General features: G+C 45.9%; 1 protein-coding gene across 5 annotated transcripts in view; it reads right to left on the reverse strand.

Annotated features, from left to right (window-relative positions):
• Positions 1-19,099, reverse strand: part of TDP1 (tyrosyl-DNA phosphodiesterase 1) — a 92,013-nt gene that overhangs the window by 68,946 nt on the left and 3,968 nt on the right. For all 5 annotated transcript variants that reach the window (XM_029950371.1, XM_029950368.1, XM_029950369.1 and 2 more), the window contains exons 3-8: positions 17,027-17,583; positions 14,862-14,905; positions 13,684-13,739; positions 12,064-12,160; positions 7,757-7,791; positions 2,610-2,702 (exon numbers count right to left, since the gene is read on the reverse strand). In XM_029950371.1, coding sequence (XP_029806231.1) covers positions 2,610-2,702; positions 7,757-7,791; positions 12,064-12,160; positions 13,684-13,739; positions 14,862-14,905; positions 17,027-17,579 — 878 coding nt within the window. In that variant the 5' untranslated portion in view covers positions 17,580-17,583. The remainder of the gene's footprint in view (positions 1-2,609; positions 2,703-7,756; positions 7,792-12,063; positions 12,161-13,683; positions 13,740-14,861; positions 14,906-17,026; positions 17,584-19,099) is intronic.

Consider the following 19,099-nt stretch of genomic DNA (forward strand, 5'->3'; position numbering starts at 1 on the left):
GCTACCCCATTGAGCCATATTTAATCCCATTTATTATCCCATTTAGCCCCCAAACACTGCCCAATTCTTTCCACCTGGCCGCCCTTGAAGGAGACTGGTGAGACGCAGGCCACGAGGGCAGGAAGCACCCAGAACCACAAGGACCCTGGCTGGGTGTTTCTGAACTCCACCCTTGTTTCTAGCAGGGTAGCAGGTCATACGTTCCCTTTCCACCTCGACAAGACCCCGTGTACAAGGGGTAGCACGCGTGGCAAGGACTGTAGCCCAGGTTCTGGGGCCGGATCTGTGTCATCTGGGTCAGCCCACGGACTTCCGGGAGCGCTGGTCTCTGTGTAAAATGAGCGCACTGGGCTGGATGGAGGACGAAGTCTCTCCATCACAAAGAGCAATTCAGAGCACACAAGCTGGCGGGCTCCTCCCGCACTACAGGCTCGCTCTCAGCGGTGTCTGGACGGATGAGGAACTTGACAGCTGACAACTTCCTAAACCAGGATACTGAGGCGCAGGGTGTTTTTAGCACTTAAGTAAGATGTGAAATATTATGGGCCAAATAATTTTAAACGTGAGAAATTAACAGGCAGACCCAGCAGCAGCTGAAAGGGTAGTCGGAACACCTGTTCACCAGAAAAGGCTCCACAGAGTGTAACTGTAGAACCACCAAGAAGTTCACACAGAAGGACTGACTGCTGTTAAACATCTTACAAGAATTACAGCCCACAACAATAAAATGCAAGCCTGAGAGACCAGAATCTAGACTAAACGTGAGATAACCTGCTCTCGGGTGGAGGGCAGAGGAAGTCGGAAGAGTTCATACCCTTGGTACTTTAAGTTTTAAACACTGTGAAACTATTACCAGGTCAATTTAGAGTTAAATAAATGAATATAAAATTTATTAATTTTCAGAGAATTTTATTGTCTTTAATGTTTATTTTTGGAGAGAGGGAGACCCAGGATCCGAAGCAGGCTCCAGGCTCTGAGCTGACAGCACAAAGCCTGAAGTGGGGCTCAAGTCCACAAACTGTGAGATCATGACCTAAGGCAAAGTCAGATGTTCAACCAACTGAGCCACCCAGGTGCTCCCCAAAAATTTTAAATAAAGGAAAAAAACCTGAATACCTGAATCCTTACCCTTAGGCCATTCCCCCACAGCAGCACCCCCAGAGAGACCTCAAGAACTTGGCTCAAGCTTCTCCGGAAAAAGCTGGAGGCCACATGTGGGATTTGAGCCACACAAGACGGAGTGCCAACTTGATAAACCCCACAGGACTCGTGGGTTCAAAAACCCAGCCCGGCAGTTAAGAAGCTTTCGGAGTGGCAAACTTAGTTGACCTTAAACTCAGCAGATGAAGTCATGTGACTGAAGCTTTACAGACCGGGGGATGCCCTCCACCCCGAACCAGCTGGAATTAACTGCACTTTGAGAAGCATACTTTAAGTGGGACACTAAGAACTAGAAGAGGAGAACTATCGGGTGCTGGTGACGGGGCTCTAAGCCACTTGCATGGTGGGGAAAGGAGTGAAGACACAACTAAAGAGGCGGGGCTCAGGGAAAAGCCTTCCTTCCCAACTTGAAGGCAGTGAAGGGAGCGAGGGTACTGTCATTCTACATGGCTCTGGGGTTGAAACAAGCCCACAGGAAGGAGCTGGAAGGTCCTGTATTTCAGTTCAACCTACGGTGTGACTCGGGCTCTGGCAGAGCTAAGCGTTCTAGCCCAGCCTGGGCAGTGACAGGGAGGAAGAGAAGGTGGAGGAGGAGGAGAGTGGGGACATGCAGACCCCAGAAGGGCCAGATGAATGCTCGACTTCCTTCCAACCCGAGAGAAAGCAGAGGTGCACAAATGGACTTAAACAAATGGAAATCAAATCCAGCCAGGATCAAGAGCTTACCAAGAGGGAGAATAGTTAAAACTTGATTTGAGGAAGTTACTAAAACAGAACAAAAAAGCCAAGCTCCTCTTTTAAAAAGAACTTGAAGACTAGATCTAGCCTGAGCGTACCAAGAAAAGAGTAACAAAAACAGAAACAAAAACCAAACAACAACAAAAAAATTCAGTTTTTCTCTTGGAGATTCACAACTATATGAACATACTAACGGCTCTAGAACGATCAATTTAGCTTTCTTTTATGGAAAAACAAACCGGGGAGGAGGGGAAGTTTCTAGCATCTGATTAACCACTACGTTTCCCTTCAATACCATTTAGGAAAGGGCAAGCTAGAGTCCAAGCGGGTAAATAAGGGTCAAGTGTAGACCAAGAAAGTTACTGATGGGTCTCACCAGAAAACGAACGGGTTTGTTATACCCTCTGTCCTGCGTCAGATCCCTTGCACATGCTCGCTCCCTGGGCTTGGCTACTGAGTGTATCATCCTGTTTAAAAGTAGGTTTACATACGTATTTGTCATGGATGTGTATGTACTAAGCGGTCAACACCCATTACCTCAAGACAGTGGAGCTGGGGGCAGGCAGTAAAATACTATTTCCGGGCAGGCCTCTTTTTTATGCCGCGTGTGTGGGTGTTTTTTGTTTCGTTTTCTAACACAATTAATAGAAGAGAAGGAAAACGTGAATGCCACCCACAGCCACCGCCACGAAGTAAACAAGCCCACAAACCCCTGAGTCTTCTGGTGCCAGTCGGCATGGAGGAGGTTGGAGGTGTGGATGACAACCCGGAGGCCTTCCTCATACAGCAGCAACATCATCTTCCTTTAAAAACAGAAGAGAACCAAGGCATAAACACAACTTTGAAAATACATGCTATTTTTCACTGCAAATATCATAGCTACTAAAGGGATCCTTAAACTCTTCTATTACTCAAACTTCTAGTACTTTTAGTCTTCATTTCCTCTACATATTACTAAAATCCAAGTCTACTTAAATCATGGGTAGAAAACCGCCTTCCAAAATGCTCTAAGTGTTGGTAAGTAAACTTTGCTATGTCCCACCCACATGGCCAATCCTGAGACTTCAAGCCCTTTCACCTCCAGTCCGGCCCTTTATCTATTCAGGATTATCTGTACCATCTGGGACAATGGGAACCTTCCTGTCCAGTGGTTTTCAGAATCTGGTCACCATCTCCCACTACATCATGGCTAGCGTTTTTTAACAAATGGCAGTAAGGTTAGAAACGCTTATACTGTAGCTCTCTTAGGAACTCTGGTCTCCGCACAGGAATACGGACACGTGTAACAGACAAAAATGTACGTGGCTTTTCTAACGTAGAGTGCACTTCAAATGCTTCTCTCCTAGGACTGACCTTTTCTCACACTCCATACACACCGCACTCCTCACCCATGTGTGTCTAGCCTGAAATAAGTCTTTCCTGTCCTTCATTGACTCAACTCAGACCCAGGCGAGTCCTCCCTTTGCCGTGGGCCTTCCGTCCCCAGGCCTCCAGCCATCAGAGTTAATTCTAGTGAGAAGGAACAGGATACAAGTAAGAGCTTTCTACTCGAAGCTGGAAGACCTGAGCTGGAGGCTCTATGACCCTGGGGAAGTCGTTGAGTGTACCTCAGTTTTTGACTTATAAAGTGAAGCATCAACCCCTTCCTCGCTGCACGCTGAGAGGAAAATGTAACTAACATGCATTCTTGAAACCAACTCTTCCATGTACGCATTTCCAGGACTCCTTCACTGCTTTGCTTTATTATGTCATCTGCTACAGGAAGGTTCCTGGCTTCCTAGCTGTTTCCTAATTATTTCAGAAATCTAAGTTCTCTCCCTAGAGCTAGAGATTCCTCAAGGCAGTAGCTCTGCCTTATATGCATTAGAGCCAAAATGCTACTCAGTACCTGCTGATGTCAGTTCATGCACGGGGGACAAAATGGACCACTGGCTCTGTCCAAATAAATGATGTGAATACTCGGACAGAATGGGGTTAGCATAAAGAGGTATGGCAAAGAAAAGACGAGGAGATATTTAGCTCTGGCCAAAATGAGGATTTAGCCCGAGCTGGCAAACAGGAAGTTAATGCCAAGCTGGAGAACTGGCAGCTGCTGAGCCAATCTTTTCTCCATTTATGAAACGTGCTCCCCAAGATCTGGGCAGATTTACACACGCAGTTGCCAAATTAGCAGCTGACTATAATTAAGACGAGCGGTTATGAATTCAAGATGTAAGTTTCACAAATATTTCCATTAATCAAGGTATCAATTATCAGGAAAATCATGCACTGCTGTCAGTGAAGCCTCCCCAACAGAATCCTGAACTAATCCGAGGGGACCCGTATTTTCCTCAGACAAAATGGCATGAACTAATGAAGTCATAAAAATGGACAGAGGGGAAGAAATGAGAGCGCCCTTGGAGAAATGCTGACCTACATATGCTCTGATAAGCTGTGGGGGAAGCAGAAATGACACTTCCCCAATCTGAAGCTATTCCTGTAAATGGGGAAGACAAAGGTCTGCGGAGCATGGAGCGCCGGGCCTTCCGGAGGCTCTCCAGAAGAGTCCGCACAGCCGGCCCGGAGGCGCTCTGTCTCTGCTTATGACTGTGGTCCCTGCCAGTAGGTAACGGGAACGATCAGGGTTCCCCAAGAAGCCAGGAGAGCTTGGCTGGATCATCTTCTCACTGGGCATGGCTCCCACAGGTACTTCACCTGGCCGCTGGGCGAGCAGGTGGATGGCTGGGACAGTGCGGTCTAGGGGAGATGAAGGACTGCGTCATGTGTGCTGGGAGGCCTGGCCACAGACGCCAGCAGAGAGAGATGCCCTACCCATCCCACAATCTGCCACTGGTTCCCAGTTAGGTGAGCTGCTTCGGCCTCCCTCCTCCCCTGCTATGGATTCTCAGGGCCAGATGCACTTTTCCTCCGAGCTCTGGGGGACACTGAAAAGCTACAGAATTCTAAAGCACTGGGTGACAGGCCCTGGACTGCATGGCTTCCTACAGACACCTGAGGGAAGCATGTTTACTGTACCTAACAGGACAATGACAGGGGCTACATCGTGGTCGTCTCCAGATGCTCTGTGCACAGGACACAGTCCATACATGCTTGTTAAAGTGAGCGTCATCTCAAAGACTACTTCCTGTTTACTGCAGTAACTACACAGTGTCAAGTTGGGGAGGCACTTTACACCCTAGCACCTCAGCCGAAATGTTTCCTCTTTTTCTAAATCCTAGGTTTTCCCCTTTCTCACCAAAACACTAAGAGCTGCAAGAACTATTAAGTCTCAAAACACTAGAACTGTGTCCCAATATAATAGGTATTTAATGAATGTTTTAAAAAGATCTTTTTAAGGTATCTTCATTTTGAAAGATGGAGCGAGAGCACAAGCAGATAAGGGGCAGAAAAGAGGAGACAGAGAATCCATAGCAGACTCTGTGCCAGGAGCACAGAGCCTGATGCAGGGCTTGAACTCAAGAACTGTGAGATCATGACCTTCACCGAGACCAAGGGTTGCATGCTTTATTGACTGGGCAACCCTGGCATCCCTCGTTAAAATTTTTAAGTGAGCTGCTGAAAGTCACCAACACCGGAGTTTAAAAAAATCATTTTAATCTCCTACAAGATACTGGCGTTTTAACTATAAACTACACAGACTATGTGTCCAGGAGGGGCTTTGTCGTCATTACTTCCCTAGGCTTTTACAACTCCAAATGAGGAGCTCTGTGCAGTGTAACCTGCTAAGTGTAGAGTAGGGTGGAGAAGGGATGGAGAAGGAACAGACCAAAGGAAAAAAACAAAAAAAGACATCAAGTTCAGCAGTGGACAAATGCGAATAAAAATTTAAGATGGGTTTGGGGCACTTGGGAGGCTTAGTCAGTAACGCTGCCAGTTCGGAGTCTGCCTGGGATGCTCTCCCCTCCCCGGGGTGCGTGCTCTCTCTCAAAATAAACCCCAAAGAACAAATGGATTCTAGTCCTGTTTCCAACAGCAGCTCGAAAGTAACAGTTATCTATGCAGGTCCTCTATGTAATGAAAAGGAAGGACCACGTAATTTGTAAAAAGCATAAAAACAAGGATAGTCCCTCTAGGATCAATCAGGGGTCATGTTAGAGCCTAGCCAGGCCCAACATGCTCAGTCCCTCATGGGACTTACAGCGTGACTGAAAGGAAGATAGAGAGGGCGCCTGGGTGGCTCGGGTGGAGCATCGGACTCCTGGTTTCTGCTCAGGTCATGATCTCACCGTTCATGATTCCGAGCCCCACGCCGGGCTCTGTACTGATGGTGAAGAGCCTGCCTAGCATTCTCGTTCTCTGCCTCTCCCCTGCTCACTCTCTCAAACTTAAAAAAAAAAAGGAAAAAAAAGGAAGACACAGGCTCTCCTACTCAGCAGTTAAATGCAGTGTGATTATGCCCAGGAAATGCTGCCCCGTGGCCATCGCAGGAAGCTGGCACTAAAGACCTAGCAAATCGTGTCCAGGGCCCAAGTAAGTGGCCGTATTTTACAATCAGTGAGGTATTTATGCCAGGGTTCCAGCGAAGGGCAGTGGATTGGATCCATTTGGCGCCATTACTGGCAGAATGTCTACCCGTGACAGGATGACAGCTGCCATTTGCCACTTGGGGGTCCTGTGACGCAGAGAGGGGAGCCTAAGAAGCCTACTTAGTCCATTCAAGACTACTTCATACTTTCTGCTGAAATTAGCACTGAGCTCACAGGATGCTCTGTAAGGAGTAATTTATACCTGAGCTAAATGCTTAAGTTCACAATAATCCCCAAACCCTGTCCTGTTAGAAGCTACCGCATAGGGATGGTTGGCAAACACTGACATTTATCCAAGAGCATCTAAGAGCAGGTAATGCAGGGTCAGTGAATGGCTCCATCTTCCTCCTCTCGTTCCTTTTTAAGATAGTCTGCATGCTTCAAACTGTATTTTGCCAAGAATGATGACCACTGCCGAACAATGATGCAATATGTACTTATTTCAAGTCACTGTTAACGTTAAGAAAACAATGGTCACAGCAAGACTGAGGGCAGATCCCTCCTAGGAGACTCCTAGCTGCCCCAGAGACTGGTACCTGAGGGACTATGTCTGCAACACCAACCCATTTCTCCACTGCAGGTCCAAATAAGGAGGCTCTGTCCTGTTTTTTTGAAAGCCCTTTCTAGCAAAATGTGATTTATACAAATATTGAAATATGGACAAACGTATTGTCCTTTTCTCATTTATGTAATATGTAAAAAGGCTCAGTAAAACAGCAAACTGATTAGGTACAATATGTCAAGTAAAAAGTAATAGAAGTTTTTCTTGTCTGGTTTATAAAGTCTCAGAACTATCCTAAAAGAAATTTCTGATAGGTTTTGAGCAGAGACAGGCATCGGTGTTTCAATTCAACTTTGTAAAATAGTTTTTCTTTCAATCGCAGCACGAAGCTGACCTCACAATATTCTGTTTAATGCAACTCAGCATCTTAAGCAATCACCAGACCTTTTTTATGTAAAGTTGTGGAATCCACAGGCACATGACGGACACGTACAGTCGTCCAGAACCACAGACACAACCATAATCTACTCCCCCACGCCCCAAGTTAGCTGTAAGAAAGGTCCTCAGCAGAAAGAAAGCAGAGACCACATCATGGATTCAGTTTCATGGCGACACCAGAATCCAAGGACTTTGTCTTGAGACAGTTAGTGAACAGTTCCACTGTCTCTACTTCCTTATAGAGAGCTTCCGCCTACCTCCCGCCCCCCCGCCCCCGCCTTCCCCTCTCCCCCGCAACTGTCTCCCGTAACTTCCTTTAAGGGTACTTCTGGAATAGCATCCTTTGCTCTACTAAAATCATACATTCCCCATTTCATAAAAATTTGCTTACGTGTGGTGTGTTCCAAATGCAATATCCAACTTTGCCTAGGATGAAAAAGAGGTTGAGTCACTTATTTTTAATAAACTCAATATCCATATCTATTGGAAAGTTAGAAGATCTAGGACAACTTTGTTTTCAGTTGTTTTTACTGCCCTCTAGTGGAAAAGCCCTGGATTGACAAAACAACTTTCAATAATCCTATCCAGTGAGGCTCATTAGATTTAAATTAGCCAGAATTATTTGATACATACTGCCTTTTAAAGAAGTATTTTGAGACAAAGCATGAATGCACGGGGGGCGGGGGGCACGGGGAGCAGAAGGAGGGAGAGAGGGAGAGAATGAATCCCAAGCCGGCTCCATACTGTCAGCACAGAACCCAACACAGGGCTCAAACTCATGAACTAGGAGATCATGACCTGAGCCAGAAGTCAGACACTTTCAATGACTGAGCCACCCATATGCCCTGATACATACCACATTTTTTATTACAATAATCAGAAACAAAAAGCCTGATTTTAGTTGCCCCCCCCAAAAAGCAAAAAACAAGTGAGAACCTATGCAGTTTTATACTTAGATATTTGCTTATATAGAAATTAATGTTATCAGAGTTTCCAGAATATATTTTAAAAAACCAACACAGCATACATTATCATGTTAAAACAAAAGTTGTCTTATATTGGTAACATAGCATGTGCTGGAAAGGAGGTAAGATCAATCTGCCTTCCTATGACAAAACGATACCTTTACAAACAGGGGTAGGTGGAGAATTGAAACATCTTAACACCTGGCACAGCAAGACCTTGGTTAAGCAGAATACGCCCCAAGACACGGGCTATGAAAGAGTTAAACAGAAAGGTCGAAACAGTGAGGAATGTAGCTGGGACACAAAGTCCATGCTGGCAACTTTGCAAGACTTAAATCTCTAGGCCTCATCTTTAAGTCTTTCCTCTTTTTAAAATAAGGAGACTGTTAGGGGATTCAGAGTTTTAGGAATAAATAAGACAATAACGTGAAGTCCCCGGAAAAGAAGGCCTGAATGGGTTAGGCACCCTACAAATGGAAGCGAGTGCTACTAAAATCAAGCCCTCCACCCAATAAGGCAGATGAGGGGGCTGTTTGCTAGAGGCAGAAACGGGCCAGTGGAACACAGGTGAGTAGGACACCCACCTTGGGGTGCTCGCAGACAGGTGGCCCTGGTCCGTACACTCTTAGGCTCAGGGTTTAGGGATGCTCACAGACAAGGCAGCATTTGTGTGGTCTGCCAGAGACGACAGAGAGGAAAACAAAAGGTCTTTACAATTACACAGTTAGAATGAGAACTGCCTCTCTTGGTTTTTGGGTTTAGTTTCGCTATAACATGTTTGCTCTCTGGCAAATTTAAGTACAAGCACAGGGATGAGAATTTCAAGAGTTAATAGTTAATGGATGCTTTTTGGGGCAAATGCACCAAATCCTTGGTCCAACAACCTAGTGAAGACTATTAGCAATCCATCCTAAAGATGGACAAGGTAGGCTTGAAGAGGTTAAGTGACAGACCCAGAATGACAGTAGGTGGAGAAATGGACAGAACCCAGGCAATCTGACCTTGACCACCCAAAGGCCTCAGTCTCTGGCCCAGGCCCCACATATGCAAAACGCAGTATCGGCTGATGCTGTGCCTGGTATGCCTCCATTTCATCAAATAGCACTATGTTGCCAGAAACAAAACAAAACAGCCAAGAATTCATCTTACGGACCCCACATAAGGGGATTTCAACAAGTCACAATGGGGCCACAACCCTACGCTTTAGACTAGAGCTGGGTGGGAGCTTCTGAAGGCTCTTTGGAAGAGGTAGAGAACACAGTGGGTCATCATGCCCTCTAGCGGCTGGTCTGGTGGCGTACATCAGAACTTTCGAGTATAGGTACCTAGTATTTGAAAAACACTTGCTCTGTCCACTGATTTCATCACTGGTTTTTAGCATTCCTTTGTTATTTTCTGTCCACTATCAGTCTTATGAGAACTATCCTACTGCATGCAGTTTAACCTCTTCTGGTTTGGGAAGTAAAAGCAAATGCTTTTGCAGAGGCTTATCTATGCACAGAAGGGGAGCCACATGAAGGGTAAAGAAGAGCTGGTTCTAGGACTCCAAATACGGAAAGCACTGTGGGTAAAGTCCCAGGAAATCTGTGAGACAGGTTCCAGATTGATCAGATGGAGATTGCTCACTTTTAATTTCTTTTGAACATTTATTCATTTTTGAGAGAGACAGAGCAAGAGCAAGAGAGGAGCAGAGAGAGAGGGAGCCACAGAATCTGAAGCAGGCTCCACACTGAGCTGTCAGCACAGAGCCCGACGCAGGGCTCGAACTCACTGACCATGAGATCATGGCCTGAGCTAAGTCGGCTGCTTAACCGATTGAGCCACACTTTTAATCTTTAAAAATAACCACGGATGCAAAGGTTTTGTAGTTCAAATAACATTAAAAGGAGTTGGAATGCTCACATTTTATACGGACAGGGAGAAAAGACACTAGAAAGAAAATGGGGGAAAACTAGGTTCTATGTAGTTCACTCTGGTCAGTGCACTTCAAGAGCAGAAATCTCGAGGCCATCTGACCACAGCAAGGAGAGAAAGGGGCCACAGAAGGGTCTGATCATGCTGTTCAGAATGGACCGATGCTCAGCCTGCTCACAGAGCAAAGGTCAACATCACACCAGCCACTTCAGAACCACTATTTCCACAGGAAGGAAATCCTACTATGAAAAGTTCTTGCTTTTCTCTCCCCAGTTTGCCTGTTTCTTGCATGAAGCCCACACAGAATATTCTTTCAGGCATGGAATCCAAAGCAAGCGGTTATAATTAAAGTCCAAGACTTACGTTGTATTTTTATGTTCTGGCTGAAAAGCATTAGGACAGAATTATGGAACCGTATCAAGAACCCGGCCAACAACTTTTTGTCCTTTCCTACTTTGCTTTGGTCCCGGTGAACCGAACAAATATGCCTGTTACAAGCCCACTTAGTGTCCCCTCATTAGGATCATGTCCATCACGAGTCACACAGCTGGTTTCCTAACAGGTTTAGTTTTCCTTGTTCATCTGTCCAGTCCAGACCTCGGGCGCAATTCATGGGGAAAATCTGAAAGGAATACTGTCAGTAGCACCCAATACTGGTCAGACAAGTTGTCAAAATAAAAGTTTTAAGCTGCACCCACAGAAAGAAACAGCCACTGAACTGCATCCACATAACATGGTCAGGTTTGAGGACAGTGGCAAACTAGACGAAAACGGGAGCACCAGCAGGTTGGGGAAAGGCTGGGATTCTTGTAACAACTAAACAACGCTTGAACCTGAACGAAAACTTAGGAGGCACAATGGAGGACTTCAAATCTAAACTTCCATTACATTTGCAAGGTGACTTCTTTTACGTGGCTTCAGAGATGCGAAATCAGGACCCACATGTGAAAGGTGAAAGATGCTGAGGATTAAGTGTGTGTGTCAACTTGGCTAGGTCACAGTACCCGCCCATATTTGGTCACATGTTGCCATGAAGGTATCTTAGATGAGGTTAACATTATTTTTTCAAAAAAAAATTTTTTTGAAGTTTATTTAGTTTATTTTTCAGAGAAAGAACAAGCACACCAGCAGTCACATGGGGGAGGGGCAGAGAGACAGAGGGAGACACAGAATCCCAAGCAGGTTCCAGGCTCGGAGCTGTCAGCACAGAGCTCGACCTGGGGCTTGAACTCACAAACCGTGAGATCGTGACCTGAGCCAAACAAAGTCAGATACTCAACCAACTGAGCCACCCGGGCGCCCCTCTATGAGGTTAACATTTACGTCAGTAGACGGAATAAAATAGATCACCCTTGGTTTGGGGACCTCATCCAGTCAGCTGAAGGCCTAACTGAAGGACCAACTCCCTCAAGGCAGAGAGAATTCAGTCGTCAGACTGTCTTTGGACTTAAGCTGCGGCACCTACTTTTCCGAGTCCCAGCCCGCAGGGTCACCTCGACAAGCTTTGGACCCACCAGTCCCCACAACCGTGTGAGCCAGTTCTTTTAAAGTAAGTCTTTCTACACGAACATACCCCATTGGTTCTGTCCCTCTGGAGAACCCCAACCCCGAGATACCAGGTGAACACAAACCTCCTCCCCACACAGGGCTACCCACATGCAGGACGGGTTACCCCAGGGAGCACTTCAGCCAAAGCTAGACGAGAATCTGTCGGTGATGGAGAAAAGATTCTTGCTCTCAGGTGGGTGGACAGACCAGACGTCTACATGTCCTTCTAACTCTGAGAAAGCATGATCTCAAACAGCACTAAGGAGCTCACCTGACAGAGGGAAATGTTTTCGTAAGGCTTGGCCTGGGCGTGTAAGTGAGCCTTAGCTTCGCGTTTATCTCCGTGCACAAGCAGGATTGGTTTCTTCCTGAAAGGAGATCAGAAATATAGAATACATCTTTTCTGAAGCTGGACTTTCTAAAGCTAACAGTACTAATCAATTAATTTTCACTAATCAGTTTTACAACAGGGTCATGCAGCCTAATCCCAAAACTCTGTTGTGACCCACTGATGTTGTGACTCCAGAACATTCCTAGTTGTTATCTTTGGTCCAAAAGGACATAGTTCGCTCTGTGTTCATGTGTTCAAGCTTAGATTAAAATACAAACTGTTATTGTGTAGTAGGATGCTCTTTTCTTTCCCTGCCTTTGGACCAAGTCAAAAAGCATTTCCTCACTAGACCTGCACTGACTGAACTCCTGTGTACTAGGCACTGCTCCCCGGAGACACGACAGTGAACGAGCACAGGCCCACGGCATGATGCAGACTCCTGAAGAGGAGGATCTATTTCAACGAAACAAGGTATCATCTTGTGACCAAGTGCAGCTCAATGAAATATAAGCAAGCATGTTTGGGACTTCCAGAAGGTGCTCAGAGGGAGCAGAGCTGGGATGTGGCCCTTTTGTCCTCTCTCCTTCCTGCCACCTGGAACACAGACCAGTGACCTGGAGCTCTGGATGCCACCCTGGACCTCGAAGGGGCCTACAGACAGGCACCAGGATGCTGGGACAGAACGAACGGGTGGGCGAGTCCCTGAGAACCATGGCAGCCCCCAATCCAGACCACGAACGTCTAGCATCCAGACTCCTTAGACCCGGGAAGTGATTCTCTCATAAGCCACGGTTATTTTTGCTTTTCTGTTACATACAGCTAAAACTAACCCTCTGTGTTACAGGTCAAATACAAGCCTCTGAGGGTCAAAGCCGCTTGGGAAATTTCAGTAGCATTATATCTACTATTACTGAAGGTCTCCAGAATCTGATGTCCTAAATGCACCACGGACATCGAGGACCCCGACAATCATTTTCCAGTAGGCGTGTTCCTCCCTTTCACTTGCTGTTATGGGACTTTGCTGGGTGAACGGGAAAAACAAGACAGGTGGAGGTCACTGTGTGATGCGATCTTTATTTCGTCTGCACTGCCACCGCCAGGCTAAGCAACTGCGGATGACGCTGAAAAATCCACAACCTGGATCAAGGCAGGCTCTAAGACCCCCGCCACTAGCTCCTCAACTACAGGAATGACTGATCGTCTGCAAACGTTCGTTGAACTCTGCCGTGCCGGGTGCAGCACGGCACGCTTACGAGTCTAGGAAGCCGGGAGCAAGGGTCTTTTCCTTCGTGTTAATATCAAAGCTCTCTTATTTAGGTTGGGATTTGTCCTTCTCTGCTTCTGGACACAGCAGCAGGACAAATGCTAAAATCTGTATTAGGAACACATGTGATTAGTCAGAAGAGATCGACAGATGCTGTTTTCCCTGTGTAACTTGGATTTTGCAGGCTTCATAGTTTCAAAGAAATACTCAAAGTTGAACAGCAGCTCCTTGAGAAACACTTGTGTTTTAAGGCCCCACGACAGTTACGATTTTATCAGTCACCCGGCGGTACTCACCTGAACTGTGGCGGGTACTGTTTTACGAGCCAGTCCACGTCAAAGCAGTAGTTAAACTACACGGGGAAAGAAAAGGGATGCAGTTCTAGGCAATTTGGCCAAGCAATCCGTACTGAGAACAGTTTGGTAACTGAATTGAAGGAAACTCTAGCCTAATAAACTGCGAACATTTACAAGCGTGGGCAGTTATGCTGGAGTACTCAACACCTAATACATCCGGAAGGCAACACCCAAGGCAAGGAATGCGCATCAGCAGACTAGTGCCTGAGAAACAGGCTCGTAGGCAGGGGGTCTGCATGCTTTGGCAGACTTTGTATTTCTAAGTAGTCTTACTACAGATTTCCAACAGCCCTCAGATTAATTTGAATAAAAGGGCTTATAGATTTATCCCTTTTCCCCTAGGTAATTATAAAAAGGACATTTAGGAAAGAACATTTCCTTGTAGCTTAACTCATGAGCAGCTTGGTGAACAGGCCTCTGGGACTGGACACTCACTAGGCTTACGACAGTTCTATCAGGACTCCCAAATTCTGCATTGAACCTGCCCCCTCCCCGCCAACCCCGGCCTGGGTAATCCTTGGCCCTCCTCCTAGACGTGGCAACTCAGTATCGCTAAGAGAACACAAATTCACCCCATGTTCCTACTGGGGACTAGGATTCCAGAGGCCAAGCTGAACAGAAAGCACTCAAACAGCTTTGCTTTCTTCATGGAGGTGACTGGTTTGCTCACTGTTTACTTGAGAGCCCGGGATCATTAACGTGATTCACCCACACACGGGGACCGGCTCTATAAGGGAGGAAGAATCGAACATGCCGAAGTAGCTGTAACTTTCACTCTGTTCTTTTCGGTAGGTGTAGGAAACCTTTTTCTAAATTTAATCAAATGACTCGGCCATTACCCTCCACCCCAAACTCCCTAGGAACTGTACCAGAGTCCCAGGAGATTAACTTCTGGGGACCCTCAGGCTGGAATTTCCAAAGTCACTTCCTGCCCAGTCCTTGTAAGCCGGCAACGGAGCCAGAAGCTCTCCTGACAGAGGCCTCTGTGCTCCATGCTGCCAGCTGGACGCAGCTGTGGCTCCTGGTGCCAGGCTCCTGGTCTGTGCCGTCCTGGGGACCCTGTGTATGGAGGCCTTTGTCCCTTTTCATCCAAAGAAAAGGCTTAACCATAAACTCACCTGAGCTGAAGATACAAGTGTTCCAAATAGAGGGGATAAAATATCTGAGAAAACAAAACATTTAGGTCTAATAAATGATAAAAATCTGGTAAAAATCACAATTGACTTAGTCACGGACAATCAAAATTTGGCTGCGAGAACAGTGAACTGAGCAGTGACTATAAAGCTAGACCTTAATGTTCCCTAAAACTCAAGAGAAAATTTCTGAGCTATTTATTGTTGTTTTTTTTTCTTTAAACAAAATACAGTGTAAAACTAAAACCTACCACTTCAGAATGCAATGACTGGTCAATTCTAGAAACTGCCAATAAAGACAATCATGATACGTGTTGTTCTTTCCAGATTGTAGTTTTTATCTCCTTCAACATTCAAGTCCTCTTTTATTCAAGTCCCTCTCCGAGAAACGTCTCCAACTCAGGACTAGCAAGACCTTTTTCTGGAGCCAGAGAGCACCTACTTCCTCACCTACAACTCCAAGCCCTCATTTCTAGCATTCCAGGTCATCCTTCCAACCAGACTTCAATAAGCCCGCTTCTCATAAACTGTACCAGGAGAGGAATCACACGGTCATCACCACTAACTGCCGCACTTGTAGAGAGGACCTAGGAGGTGCCAAGTACCCTTCTGATCACTGTCCACGTGTGCACTCTTACTCCTCATCCATGTTCTGGAGGTGGAGTTGGTCACTGTTTTGTGGAGGAGTCTTCCCTTACAAGGCTGTCCACGGCCACAGAGCTAGGAAGGGACAGCGAGGATCGGAAGCCAGGCTACCTGGCTTCAGCACTTGTGCTCTTAACCATCAGATTGCCTGAGGATTAAGAGTAGGCTCATTTATTTGACCCACGCTTACTGAGCGCTTCCTATCCGCCACACACTGAGCGACACGCTGGGGTACAAAGACTTTAGAACAAGTCCCCTAAGGAAGCTATCTTTATGAGAGAGGCATACACTAGGAATGTACTGCATTTCTTGATGGCATCCCGTATTTTGCCCCCTCTGACTTTGAGAATTTGCTGGAATGCCTCCCAGAACTCAGGAAAGCATTTTACTAAGATTACCAGGTTAGTACAAAAGGATACAACTCAGAAATTCCAGATGAAGATGCACAGAGCAAGGTCTGGGAGAAGGGGTGTGTACTGCCCACCTCCAGGTGCTCACCCATCAGCAATCCCCTCACAGCTAGGTCTGTTTTGTTGTTTTAAAGATGGTGGCCTCATTAGAGACAGGCATGACCAATGAACTCATTGGGCATTAGTGATTAAGAACCTCTAGCCTCGCCCCACTTCCTTGGAAGGTAGGGGGCGGGGCTCAAAGTTCCAACTTCAACGACACAGTTGTTTCCCCTTGGCAATCCTCTATGTTTAGGGCTTTCCAAAAGTCATCTCCTTAACAAACCCGGGTGTGATTGAAAGGGGCTTGTTAGGAATAACTGAAGACCCTTCTTTGACTCTCTGTTACTTTAGAGCTGTTGCAGGGGGCCTGGGACAAAAACCAAGTACAACCAGTAATGAAGACCAAAGACATAGACATCACATCATCAGATAGATGCACCCTGGGAAATAAGCACAGCAAACAAAACCTATCTTTGGATTCAGAACTGAAATCTATCTGCATGCTGGTGTGTGCCTTTATTTTTTATTTATTTTTTTATTTTTTTAATTCTTCACCAGGAACCAAAACCTGGCTTCCAACCAGTGGTTCTCAAACCTAACTGCACATTAGAATCCCCTGAAAAGCTTCTTAAAAACACACTGTAGGGTCCTGCTCCCAGAGTAAGACTCAATGAACTTGGGTGAAGCCCCGAATTTGCATTCTTAAGTCTTAAGGTGATTGTACTACTGCTCATCCATGGCCCAAAGGGCTGCTGTCAAGCATGTGCTATTTCACTAAAGTATTAAGTTTCATCTTTAAAAAGTCCACACAATGTTTAGAATTGTCTAAATATTCCAACTGGATTGAGCAACACTGATTTCCTGACTCAAGGAAACAGCTTACAGTCAAACTAACGCATTTGCTTGTCAAAATGCTTTTTTTTCCCCTCCATGAAAGTAGTTAAGACTGCTAACAAGGGTTCTTGGAGATCATTCGAGATTACCCTCCTGGCTCTGGCATGGGGTAGCCCCTCAAATGCACTCTGACAGCTCCTGGACACAGCATCCACTTACCCTTGATGTGGAGAGCTCCAGAGTTATACTTTGGCTTAATTCCCGAGACTCTGGTGAGGTAAAATCGGAAGGGGTTCCCTTTATCCAACATGTCCCAAAGGTCTTGGCCTTCCCCTGAAGTGTCATACTCCTCTTCCTCCTCGAGCCCGTGGTATGCAGGAGGGCTGGGGTTTCCGGCTCTTTGGGCAGCACGGTCTTTAAGGGAAGAGATGCCACTCTCCTCTTTGACCTTCGCCTGCTCCTGCTGGGTTTCCGGTTGCAGCTCATCCTCACTGCTAGAGAGGCACCAGCCTAGGTCCTCCTGGGAACCGCTCCTCTGCCTTTTGGGAGGTGAAACTTCTGAAACTGCACCCGTGTTAAATTTCACGGGTGATCTCTGCCTTCTGTGGGCAGCTTTCCTAGCCTCAGAACAGGTGTATTTTGGCTCATTTGCTGCTTCCTGCCTAGCACGAGGGAGGGAAGAAGTAGAGGGCTTGTCTAGCTTTGGCTTTTCCTCTTCACTTTCATCACTACTGGATATTGTCCACTTTCCATAATCGCCTTCCTGAGACATAGTTCTGGAAATAAAGGACAAATACTGTCATCTCCATTCACTAGGCCACTGGCAAACTATTGCTCTCGAATTCCCTGTCCCGTATGAGTTTCTGCAACACACACAGCACAGCTGACCCTTAGCAGGTGTGGAGCCATGTAACTGAGCAGTTGTTTTGCAGGTGTAGACACACGTTACCTGATTTTGCTAAAGGAATTTGGCAAATAAAGTGACAGCAAAAATCCTATTCACCTTCTCCTTTCAACACCCAGACCTTGTCCTTAGATGCCTGAGGAAAAGAGTTGGGGCCAAAATTCACAATCAAAATGTTCATTCTTGACCATGAATCTTTTAAACAGGTGCTTGAGGTTAAGGTAATTTAAAGAATTTCGAGTAATTCTGACAACTCAAATTTTTGAAATCAAATTGGAATTTAAAAATCTATCCTTCACCCAAGCAAGGGAGCCCACGGGACTTAAGCTATTCTTACCTCTCTAAAGCTACTTACTCACCATAAAGCTTAACAAAATTCTTAAGACCGTGTCGAATGATCAATTCTGTATATATATATTATGTAGAATTCCTGCCATGAGGACCCAACCATCATATTGGCCTTGACCTAAATAGAACTACTAAAAAATCTAGAGAAGTTATGCGGAAGCAAAACACTCCTTTACTAGATGACCAGAGTCTAATTTCTGCTTTTAAAAAATATTAATGTTTTATTTTTGAGAGACAGAACATGAGCAGGGGAGGGGCAGAGAAAGAGACACACAGAATCTGAAGCCGGCCCCAGGCTGTCAGCACAGAGCCTGACGTGGAGCTCAAACCCACGAACCGTGAGATCATGACCTGAGCCCAAGTCAGACGCTCAGCCGACTGAGCTCGAATTTCTACTTTTTTAAAAAAATGTTTATTTTGGAAGAGAAAGGGAGAGACAGACAGAAAGCACACACATGAGGGGGAGGGACAGAGAGAGAGAGGGAGAATCCCAAGCAGACTTCGCTCTGTCAGCATAAAGCCCAACTCCAGACTGGATTTCACCAACTGTGAGATCACGACCTGAGCCGAAATCAAGAGCCAGATGCTTAACCGACTGAGCCACCCAGACGTGCTCAATTTCTATTTTAAGAGGAAAACGTGAAATACTTTTGGTTTTGTTACCCACAAAATCTCACCAATTCAAGTGTAAAGGTCTAAGTACATTTTTCCAGATAGCTGAAAAACAGCTCCTTAGTTGGATTTTTAAAAAAATATTTTCATACAAGACCCAAAGAAAAATTGAACCCAAGAGTCTGTGCTCAAGTTGTCAAAATGTCTTACTCTTAAGAAACTGAGGTCACGTATCCAAGTGGAGTACACCAACATGGACTGTAGCGCTCTGTTCACAGGACCCCCAACCCTGCCCCCCAAAATCCAAAAAACCTGGATTCTACACGAAAAAAACTTGCAAATGAATATACTTTCAGGTTTCGAGCTAAGAAGGTTTAAGTAGGCCCTAAGCCAAGGTGGGGCTCAAATCCATGACCCTAAAATCAAGA

This window comes from Suricata suricatta, chromosome 9 (assembly GCF_006229205.1).
Source record: "Suricata suricatta isolate VVHF042 chromosome 9, meerkat_22Aug2017_6uvM2_HiC, whole genome shotgun sequence".
NCBI classification, from domain to species: domain Eukaryota; kingdom Metazoa; phylum Chordata; class Mammalia; order Carnivora; family Herpestidae; genus Suricata; species Suricata suricatta.